Here is an 11,729-nt window from a genome sequence, read left to right on the forward strand (position 1 = left end):
TTTCACATCTAGCGATGGGATATGCTTGTTTTATTTTTAAGATTATTGTTATTATTTTTTTTATTATTATACATTTACAGTAGAATATGTTAGCAGGGAATGAAATGTGCTAGATTGTGATGGTATTGGGAAGGAATTCATGAAGAGTGGCAAACTCTAAATCTCTAATTCTTACAGCTGGAATTTCCTCTTCTTCTTTGGGTGGGCTTGCTACTCTGGAAGTCGATGTTAGATCTGATTCAGGAAACTGCTAGTGGACTGGCATGCTAGGGTTTGGACTTTGGAGGCCCAAACCCAAAAAGAACCAGAGTAGTGGTTTTTGTCCAGCAAGAGCTGGAATTAGTTAATTTATTTAGTGTTTACTATACAGCTTTTTTTATTTGTTTTAAGTTACCTATGTAGAGAGAGTTAAGAGTTAGCATTGGGTTACGAGTTGTTATTTCAGTCAGTCTTATTATGAATCTTGTTTTCTCCTTTATATATTTGCTTGTAACCCACCAATTCACAGAGCAAAATGAATAGAAGTTTGAGGCTTTGAGCTTCTGTTTTTGTGCGATCTCTTCTCCCTTCCCCTGCAATTTTTCCCTTTTCAAGACAGACCTGGTGTCAGCTTGGTGTCAGAGCCAAAGTTCTTACATCCCTCCCTGTTAATTTCTCTCATCCCTATCTTTTCTACCCCCTGTCTTTCATTTCTGTTGTATAACCAGAAGCAGTGAAAAAAAAAAAAGAGGAAGGAGAGACCACGTGTAACCATCCATTCTGGTTCCGGATCCCTCCTAAAACTCCTCCAATTGCCATTGCGAATCTCCCCATAGCCTATTTCCGTATTCCCCTATGACTGAGGGTAAAGAAAGAATAGATAAGAACTCCTGCTGTTGGTTCCAGCTACAGCCCCCCTCTTTTTTTCTGCTTGTTTGCCTTCTTTTGATCATTGGTAACTTTGTTAACCCCCTACCATAGGCCTTTTGTTCCAGTAGCAAGCTAGAGATGTGAAAACCAAGAATCATAGAACTAGAAGAAATGGAAAAAAATTAAAAAGGAGAGATCTTAGAATTAGAGAAGGCAAGATACAGTCCAGAAGAAGAAAATAGAAAAGCATTAGAAGCATACCTGTGCTTTGCTCGATCTCCGTCTCTAGATGCTAGTTTGAAGTTGAACTCCAAATTCTATCAAAGTCTCCTGCCGTCTGCTGCTTCTGTTTTGGAGTTGAAGACTTCAACTGGCATTGTCTTGGCCTACATTCCTCTTTTTCCATTTTTATTTTATTAAAAACTGTCTTACCTTCCCACATATTCCCAGAATTGCCTTCCTCTTTATTCTTTTGGTCTATTTTGTTTATTTCCAAGTTTACCTTTCCTGCTTTTTATGTTAAATCCTTGTTTTGTTTCCATTGAATCCGAATATTTAAAATTGTGCCATCCACTTCCATTCATTTACAATTCTACTTCTTCCCCCACTTATAGAGTTCAATTTAATTACAACTTTGTCATTGCTCTTACTTCTTTGGGCAATTTATTGTTTTGCCATTACCCTAGAGTACACATGTGATCTTCGCATGGTGGCCTACTTTGAAATTCTCTCGACCCTAATGAGACTGACACTGATGCCAAATTTGATACTCTCATTTGCCATTGTTAATGCTATTAGAGAAAATGATGTGAGTCTATGCGCACTTCTACTGATGAACTGAAAGTTTCAAGTAAAGGGTACACTATTGATGATCCTATGCTAAATGGGGATTCTTCCAACCCTATCCCATCGGGCCCTCCTTGGGGTACAGTACATGATTGACCAAGGCTTGGATTTTTTGTTTTGGCAGAAGCTAGGTTGAAAGGCACAACTCAAGTCTACTGAGTCAAGGAACTACAAATTATTTATTTCTGCTGAAAATGCATGAAATCATTGCCTATTAACTACAAGCAGCGCATGCACCTTAGGTTTGCACAGTTGAAATAGGGAACATAATAGTTGAGGAATTTGTTGCTAGATTATTCTATTATGCTATTCAAATTTGACTTTGATTGGGATGAAAAGGTGTTAGTGACATAGTTTTGCAATGGTTGTATCCATAGATGAGTACCACACTCACTTCCAATTGACAACCTACGATGGAAGATGCTGTATGGGTTGCATATTAGGTAGAAGAGAGTCTGAAACGGCCATGCATTTGAAGGAAGTTTCCAGACTCTTAATGTAGGGAAAACAGTTACAACGAACAATAGTATTCTCCCCACAATAAGTCCTTCAGCAAAACACAGACTTCTGGTTCATCAATGGTGACCTCTCTGCCCAATCAGCCATATTCTCCTCTACATGATTTCAGTGCTTCAGAGATGTGCAAGGAGTACAGATATAAGAGTGCCCACTGTCCTACCCGATTGGTAATATTTATCAAGGACAATATACCTTTCAAACCAAGGAGTGGCCACCAAGGCATCAACAAGGATAATCAATTGGTGGCTGAAGTGAGCTTGAGCCTTGTGATGTTGATTGTTGAAAATGATGACGAGCAACAATATTGCTAATGAAAGGTTTCTAAATTAGGAGGGTAAAGATTGGCATTGTAATAGTACTTCCAAACTGAAGTATGACGCAATGATAACCAGTGTGATATGATTGACCCAGGGAGCTGCAATAATGTTGCTACTGAAGGTGTTGTTAGAATGTTGGCATTGAATACGGAACCTCAGCCAAATCCCTCCAAGGTTGCATGGGTGGATAAGTGATTAAAGGTATTTGCTTGTGTTTTCTATTGGTGGACAGTGGACTAATTAATTAGGTGCGGTGCGATGGTCTTTCCTTAAAAGTCTGTCACATTCTTTTAGGATGCCCATGGTTGTATGAGAAGTATAAGAATACACTCACTTCAGCATTTGTGTACTTGGGACAGAATTCCTCCCAGCAAAAGATCTTCCATCTATTGAACTTGAGGAGACCACCAGTAGATTCCTCCTTAGGCAGTTGAATCAGACGGCTTCTTAGGACCCATCATCGGAGTCTAAATCTTTTCAAAAGAGGAAAATTGGTGCATTTGTTCGTTGGACTGGCATGGTATGCTTTGGAGGCTGGAACCCAATAAGAACCAGTCTAGTGGGTTTTGGTCCATTAAAGGTTGAAATTAGTAAATTATTTTGTTTTTTTTTTCTTTCAGTATTTTATTTGTTTTTAGTTGATTGTGAAGGAGAAAGTTAGACCTGGGGGTTAATATTTCTTCTTATCGTAAGACACCATGAAGTTGATTTTTGTCGGACTGGTCCATTTATCAGACATAATGGTGACTCTATAGGTCCGAAAAGGCCTCATTTTCCCAATGTAAGTCTCAAACTCCTGCTTCTTTTGTGTGAGAATTTTCTTCATTACCTCATGAGGGGGGGGGGGGCAATGGTGGCCAGGATTTGCCTCTAAGATGGTGTCTATCATGCTTTGATAAAAGCCCCCTTGTGTTGTGTTAGTTGGAATGGTGTTATAAAGCAGTCATTTTGCCATTGCTTTCATCACCTTCCCCTCTATATTCTTCCAAGAACATGATATCTTGGGCTGCTTTGCCCCCTCCTTGAAGATGCTAGGATCCACCTTTAGTATTGGCCCTATTGTTGTGAAAAACTTAATGAGGGTGGAGCACCCTTCTGACTTTGTGACTGCTTGAATATGCCAAAAACACCACCGCTTGACCCAGATCTAGATGATCCAGCCTTTGTAACTCTAGAGGGACTAGCTCTAGATTTGGCCCTTTCTTGCTCTTGCTGGTGCGATGCCTGCTATTTGCCATCATCCACCTCAACTCCTTGGCCTCCTCTCTGTGTACATCGACGCAATCAACATACTCATCACTATTGGAATCAACGGGGTATGTAGAAGACCCCGTCATTGCCTTATCCAGTGCTCTAGCTACTCTCTGCTTTTTTGCTTTCCTCTTCCTTGTCCCCTTTTGTAATTCTCTCACTACTTTCACAATGTTCATTGACACACTGGTGAATGTTATAACGTCTGACGACTTTCCGGTTAGGTTTGCCTTGAATCTACTAATGCCACCTACCAGCAACCTCTATCCGTAGAAATCATATTATGTTCTTGCTTTATTACTGTCAATTGTCGTGCAGTACTATTATGCACACTAACTCTCTCTCCTCTGGAGCAACAACCTGTGCTTGTGCCTACTCTTTGACTTGCTCTCCAGCCTCTCCTTGCCTCTATGGCTATGAACCATGTCCCCGCCTCTGTGACTGTGATCTTGATTGCCTCTGACTCCCTGACATGATCACTGTTACATACAAAATGATTGGACAAGTCATTGAACAACTTCAAAATGATTTTTCTCGGGACAATGTTTCGACATTCCAACTTGTTTTTCTTTGGTTTTTGTGATCTCTATCCCATTTTCACCTAATTTCCACACCTCCATTGCCTTCAAACACTTCTTAAGCCACAACAACTATAAGCCATACCCAACAGTTTGGGGTCCAACGGCTATGAGCCATACCAAATTTCCACAACACCTCTTTTGCTTCACATTAATGCCTTAAATGATCTTGTATTGCTTTGAAATTAATATATGTTTAGTCTAGGACTATGATCTATGATTGTATGTTGTTAAACTTATTTTTTGATTATTGCTACTTCTATTTTATTTTATTTTAATTTATTGATTTTAAAAACTGTTTTCTAAATTATTTGTATACATGGTATATGCGCTTGAACTTAATATATGTGAGATATCATCACTTAATCTAGTTGATCATTGTATTTTATTGACTTGTTGTATATGTAACCATTTTGTCAAACAATTCATGTATGCTAATGACTCTATGCTTATATGCAATATAATTTGTACTTGTCAGAACTAGTCATTTGTTAATACACTTGAATGATAACTTTTAGTGGTTTTTTTTTGGGCAAAATACTAACTCTATTGTGTTTATTATTCTTTAAATAGGTAGGAGGCAAGAAATCAAGTGAGATGGAGGTCATATAAGGTCTGAAACCTAGGTTCGAAATTTCAAAAAAAGTACCAGCTAGATATTTCGATTTTTGCCTGGGAGAAACTTAGGCTTTGACCGAAATTTGCACCATGATAATAGGTTTCTATTTTGTGATTTATCTTTCAGATCTGTGATCGCATTATTATTATAAATAGAGATAATTGCCTGAGGAGGATTATACAGTATGTAAAGCCTCCTTGGCTGTTACAACATTTCTCTCTTCTCCTTCATCTTCTTTTACCTCCTGCTTACTCTGTTATGCTTTCTTTTGTCCAACTACTCGGTGATTTTAAATCCTAGAACCGGGGGGGGGGGTCGGAGGAGGAGAATCTTATCAAGGAAGGCATTCCTTCCTACCTTGTATCACAAATAGGCAAACCCTAGTGACCGTCTGGAATAAACAAATGCTTCCACATCTTTCTTAATTAACTCCTCAAGCTCTCCAGGTAACTCATGAGGTTCCGAATGCAACTGAGATTGTCCTGGCTGTATTCCTACCATGGAGGCTGCTGGCTGGTTGTATTCTCTCTATGGATGCTGAAATTCCTTGTCATAATTCAATGATGCCAATTGCAAAAATATTTCCATTTCTAAAGTTTTAGGCTGTTGTAGCTGAACAGACAATATAAAGGCTTTTGGGAAGTGAAAATGAATGTTGGAAAAAATATGATCGAAAAACAAAAGATGGATTTTGGGATGGTTTACTGTAGAGATAGAGTTGGAAAGAAAGTAGTGGATAGAAGGAGAAGATGATGAAGAAAATATGGAAAAAGAAAGAGGATAGATTTGTGTCTTGGCTTCCTTCACAACATCCTCATCTCTACCACCACTAATTTTTCCGTTTGCCATCTTCTAACACCCAATGTTCCATACTCTTCATCAATAGTTTATTGGCCACATATTGTGGCTAATGTTGCATGCCATGTAGTCATTCTAGTCATTCTCTGTTCTACTTAACTTTAGATATCTTTGATTAAAGGCAGATCTGCATAACTCCAACTTGGCATTATTCTCTTCTTTAGTCTCATCTACTAATGCAGTATCATCAGCAAAAAGCATACGCAAAGGAATTTCATCTTGTATGCGTAGTTCAATTATCCAAGATAAGTGAAAACACGTTATTAGGCTAGGTTGGTCCTTGATGTAGCTCAACTGTAGTTGGAAAATCGCTGCTTTGACCTTCCACCAGTCATGTACTTTTTCCACTTAGGACCCCAAGTGGGAAACAACTATGTTGAAGTGAAACCTTAAGATTGCCTATGGTAAACATCATATACTTTTACATGAATGCTCAAAGTTCCTAATTCGAACATGTCTAATACATTACACATGTTCATAGTTCTCATTACTTATTACACACGATAATCCAATTATCAAAGTTACAACCAAGAGTCAAGATTTGAGACCCTTTGTGCCAATAAGCACATTGTGCCATATCGCTAAATGGAAAAAGAGAGATATGTTGCCGAATCTCGAAGGATCTCGAGAATTCTCTTAACATGTGTTGGATCCAGGTAAACCCTTTATAAAGTGTGGGCATTGCAAGCTTTTAGGCGGAGACCACTTATTTCAGGTACATATACATACTAGTGAATAGTGATCCCCCAAGCTCTCTGTTTGTTGGAGTCATATTCACTGGGCAAGGCCCCCTCCCCCCTTATTTTCTTTACCGTTGATCCTCATATTTACCCCCATTTTTTATTTTTAGTTATTTATTTAATTTTTGAGGGAAGTGCATTGAAGATGGTATGGTTTGATCTGGTGCACATAGCATACAATCAGGTCTATTGATCCATTAGGCTTAGCCTGAAAAGTTTATGGACATTGAGCTGAAGTAGCTTCCATGCTACAGCAAATCATGATATAAGGGATTGCTCCTATGTGTGTGTATTGACACTAATCTGCATCTTTGTTACTGCGAAAACAGTCTATTTCCTACTTATCAATTCTAAAAAATCTCTGGTTATGTTCCAGATGCTTTCTTCTCTTGGAAAAATCATGTCCCTAGCAGATGACACAAATATATATTGTGGCCATGAATATACATTGGTATGTTACATTTTTATTGAGCTTGTTTATTGTTCTCCCCACAATCCTGCTTCTCTCAGTTGGAACAGAATTTGACTTGAATAATTTTGACAGAGTAATTCCAAGTTTGCACTGTCTATTGATCCTAATAATGAGGCTCTTCAATCATATGCCACCCATGTCAAACAACTTCGCAACAAGGGCTTGCCAACGGTAATTTCTCCACCATCAAAGTTGAATCCATAGAATCGAGCCATAAGCATAGATTGTAAAAAGACTGAAACCACATCTGGAGCATCATAGTTAAAACATTTTTTTGCAATATATACCTCCTGGTTGCTTGGCTGGCACTGGGAGTGGTCCCACCACTTTCTGCCCAAGTTAGTTTATGCTGGTGATATTGTGACATTAAGGCGTCCAGAAAGGCACTGATTGATAGATACAAACAATTGAATATTGAATGGCATGTTTCTTTCTAAATTCCACTTTGCTCTTTTTATTTTATGAACAAGGTATGTTTAAAAAACTACAGATGTTCTCAAGATGAAAGAAGGTTTACTCCTTATGTTCTAGTTGTTTGCCTTTTGTTTTCCTCCACTACGCTGATCAGTTTCTAGAAGCCTAAGGGATAAAGTTTAGTACAGTTGAACAGCTGAGTCGCCTTAAAGAAAATAGACCAGATTTAGAAGAAATTTAGTTTCCTATGGAAATGTAGGTATGGCCTTAGGTCAGAAGTATGTTAGTGATCGATGGATAAATCAGTTTTAAATCTGATGGACTTGATATGAATTTATGGCAATATTTATTAGGAATAGGATTGTTTAACAACAAATTCTAGACGTGAAGTAACAATAGCAGACCTTGATAGGCTCAATAATCAAAGTGCATCAAAACAATATGTACCTGGTAATGTTCCCATTCTAGGAGGCCACTTGTTAAAACTGTTTCTACATGTTTCTGGGAGACTGATTTTTGTTTGCAAATGAGCATTTGATAAACCAATTCTAGAAATGGAAAAAGAACCACTATAGAACATGTTGCTGTTTGATAAACCTGTTATGGAGAATGTCTTTATTGTAAAGACTTACTATTAACACCAGAAATAACAGTCACATTGCTCCACTCACATAATATGGATACAAAATCAAAATACCAATTACACCCCCAAAAAAGTTTTGGATTACCCTAAAAAAGATACAGATAAATGAATAATAATCCTTATTTACTAACATATAAGTTTTTATATGTAAACTTTTTCACTTAAATGTATTTGGTGGATTCCAGTTTGGAGCCTAAGTTTTAGAACATTAGATTCACTCGGATTTTGGGTATTCTGAATTTTGGTTTTGAGTTAATTTTCTTTTTCTTAGAAAGCCATGTACACACCATTGATTATTGAATGAAATGAAGAAATCTGTAACTCTTTTCTTGTTCAAACTGCTCCTCTCCTCCTGCTTCTTTTCTTTTGTGTGAATAACACCTTGCCCCCACCCCTGTCTCTATCTGGTTGTCCTTTACTTCTTTCTTTCTTCATTCCTTTATTCTGTGTTTTTTCTTTTTCTGTTTGGCAGTCTTGCTGTTATTTCTCTTTTTCTTTCTTTTCTTGAACCAGTTGACAGCCCTGCTGTCCCTTTCTCTGTGCCTAGCTCCCAACCCAGCTCCCTCCTCTCCCTTTTCCTCTTCTGTTTTCTATTTCTCATGAGAAACTTCCCTTCTTTTCCTTCAATATTACTATTGATATTTTATTCGTCCAAAAAATTATTTCTCATTATTATTACGTTCCTTTTGTCATGAAAAACTTTGCCTTTCTTTCCCATCAATAGTTTTATTAGGGATTACTATAGAATGAGACAGAATGTGGTACATATTCATTCATGATTTGTACAAAAAATTACTAGACAACTGGAAATGTATCTGTTTTCTATGAGGACCACGTACAATAGCATCCTACAACAAACCAGAAGAAGATTTGAGACCCATTTAGTGATGTATATTCCTTGGAATTTTTTTTAAACCCCCCCCCCCCGAACCATATCATCAACCATGAATATAGTTAAATCCCCATATCATGTTGATTGGAAACACCGTCCCATCTTGCCAATCAACATGGCATCCAAATTTGATTGTAGGAGGGGTTATTAGCTGGATTTGCCCTGTGAATGTTCACTTTTCAATTGATCATGTTTTGCATCACCAGATTTAGCTATTCAGAGCACCATGTTGTACAGGTTGTGAGGAAAACATGAAATATTAGGGGCCAGCTAACCTCTGTTTACCTCTGTTTACCAGTTATGAGTGCTTTATCAGTTTTACAGGATCTTTACAATTGAAGCCATAACTTGGCAACGTGTGGTTTATGAATTCCAGGTCCCCACAACACTTAAGAGAGAGAAGCTATGTAATCCATTCCTTCGTACTTCAAACATGGAGATCCGGCAGGCTTTGAATATTCCTCCTACTGCAAATGCTGCTGCAGCGTTAGGTGCAATTCGCAAGGCAAAAGATGATTGGTGAGACATGATGCTTTGATTTGCATACAGGAATGAGTTTTATTTGTTTTGAAGAGAGAAGGCAATTAATATTTTCTCTGCAGTTGTAGCTGTTAATATCCATGTTTACTGTAATAATATTCACAACTTGGTAGAACCATGACAGAATGCATGGAATGGGCATTTTGAAAACTAGTTGGTCATTTCATTTCCTGATTATTGATTCAACTAACTGCATCAAGTAGCCGCCCTTTCTATTTTCCCCCCCTAGAATATTTATATAAGAAATCAGACTACATTCTAATTATTTGATATCAGTCATTACAGAATGATGCAATTTAGTTTAATCACCTGATAGAGCGGATTTACAATTTTAAGGCACTGCAAGGCGCCTCTCTCAGCGTTGTGCTCTGAATTGTTATATCAGGTCTTTTGTTGGATCCGCACCCCAGGATGAAAAGATCGAGTCCGGATCTTCTACCCACAGGCGTAGAGTACTGTGCCCCCCTTACATGCCCGCACCATACATTATAAGAATTTTATCCTTGAGCACTGACAAGATGGACCAAAGTCTTAAAGACTCCTTTTTAAAATGTAGTGGAGGGGGTGAGGGAAGCAATCTTCTATCGCAGACTTTGCAGTGGGTAGAGGATCTCAGATATTAAGGGGTTGGTGACTCATTACTCGGCTTGCCCATTTTGATCAAAATTTGTCATTGGTTTAGTAGTATTAGCATCGGGTGTCATATTGGTCGGGTAATCTTGAGAGCAAATTGCGAGCAATCTGTGGCGGTAAACAATTATATTTACATCTCTGAAATTTATTCAATTATAAAAAAGAGAAAATTTTTGGGGCATTAAAAAAAAAATTCATTTCTAGAAATGATGAATATAGCCTAAATGACCAAAATTGCGATTTCTTTCTCCAGTTTCTATTCACCTCCATTTATAGATTATAGATAACTGCCAGTAGTGAAGCTCTTTCCGAGTCAGACCGTTGAAGCTCAAAAGATGGTGGTAGTTAGAGCTAACTGTGGTTGATATCTCACCAGAGGAATAATTATCCAAGAAAGTGAGATGCCAGAGGCGTAAGGTTGGAGAGTGGAACGAACGGTCAAGGAATTTTCAATTTCCGTTTCAGTTTTAATCGATCAAATTTCAGCCGTCTTAGTTCAATCTGTAGCTCTAGTTTTTAGGGATAAAACAGTTCTACAAATGAAATCATAACAAAGAAATCATATAACTATTATGAAAGCATGAATTGAAAGGACAATGGCTATAATTACATTCCTTGAATACCCTTGTCTATTTATTAAAAAGATATGATTAATTATGTCTAAAATTATAATTTTGTATTCTCATTTTTTTTTTTTTTTTTATTTTTTGTAATATATGTTTTCATCTATGGTTATCCAATTAAAAGTACTTTTATCTTTTGATCCTATTTAGTTTTTAAATGATTTTGCAAGTTCGGAAGGTATCCCATGCACCCGTACCGCCGTACGGAGAACCCTTCCTTATATAATACAGCTGCAGGCACAGTGGGAGAAGCTACTGACCAATGGTACGACCCGTACATTAGTATGAACCACTTTGATGGTTCCCGTTGATAGTAGTAAACACCGTCTTGCTTGCCGTTGGGATCGAGAGTTAGATGTAAATCCAAAGATGCAAGTGCATAAGCCCAAGGTGAAGAAGACGAAGAAGAAAAAGAAGAACCAATGGAAGACTTGATTTGACCCTTAGATTTCTTTCTGTCTTTATTTACTGTAGTTTATTTAGTTGTATTATCTTAGATTCTATCTACTTTCGGCATTAGTCTGTAGAGTTATTTTCCGCTATACTCTACAGTTGTCTCTTTGATTGGTATCTTTTATTTCGCACTCTAATATTCTTTTGTGATCCTCTTGAGATCCTTACTTGATTGTTTCTTAATTTACTTCAATACAATGATTTGTTCTTGCTCTTGATTATATTATTGTGTTATGTCGGATATGATAGCCCTAAACTTGATTTTCGAAGCTATGGATCACACCTCCGAGTATTCCAGATAGGGTACCGGCTGGAAGGATGTGACAAAACCATACCCGAATGTGTGATCCACAGCCCCAAAGATCAGTTTGAGGAAATCAACGTCCTACATTTACAATAATACAATCAAGAATAAGACTAAATCGATGTTTAAGTATTATAAAAGAATAATCAAGACAAGATTTAAAGAGAGTTCACAATAT

General features: G+C 37.5%; 1 protein-coding gene across 3 annotated transcripts in view; it reads left to right on the plus strand.

The window, feature by feature from the left end:
• The window catches only part of LOC149022210 (hydroxyacylglutathione hydrolase 2, mitochondrial-like), a 30,481-nt gene extending 20,667 nt beyond the window's left edge, over nucleotides 1-9,814 (plus strand). The window contains exons 6-8 of one of the 3 annotated variants that reach the window (XM_089150378.1): nucleotides 6,954-7,028; nucleotides 7,122-7,220; nucleotides 9,375-9,813. In XM_089150378.1, coding sequence (XP_089006504.1) covers nucleotides 6,954-7,028; nucleotides 7,122-7,220; nucleotides 9,375-9,521 — 321 coding nt within the window. In that variant the 3' untranslated portion in view covers nucleotides 9,522-9,813. Of the gene's footprint in view, nucleotides 1-6,953; nucleotides 7,029-7,121; nucleotides 7,221-9,374 lie in introns of all 3 variants that reach the window. The other 2 variants (XM_089150379.1, XM_089150380.1) reach the window with 2 other exon arrangements.
• The last annotated feature ends 1,915 nt before the right edge of the window (nucleotides 9,815-11,729 follow it).

Source organism: Hakea prostrata, chromosome 3 (genome assembly GCF_041222555.1).
Source record: "Hakea prostrata isolate BN-2017 chromosome 3, UWA_Hpros_2, whole genome shotgun sequence".
Taxonomy (NCBI): domain Eukaryota; kingdom Viridiplantae; phylum Streptophyta; class Magnoliopsida; order Proteales; family Proteaceae; genus Hakea; species Hakea prostrata.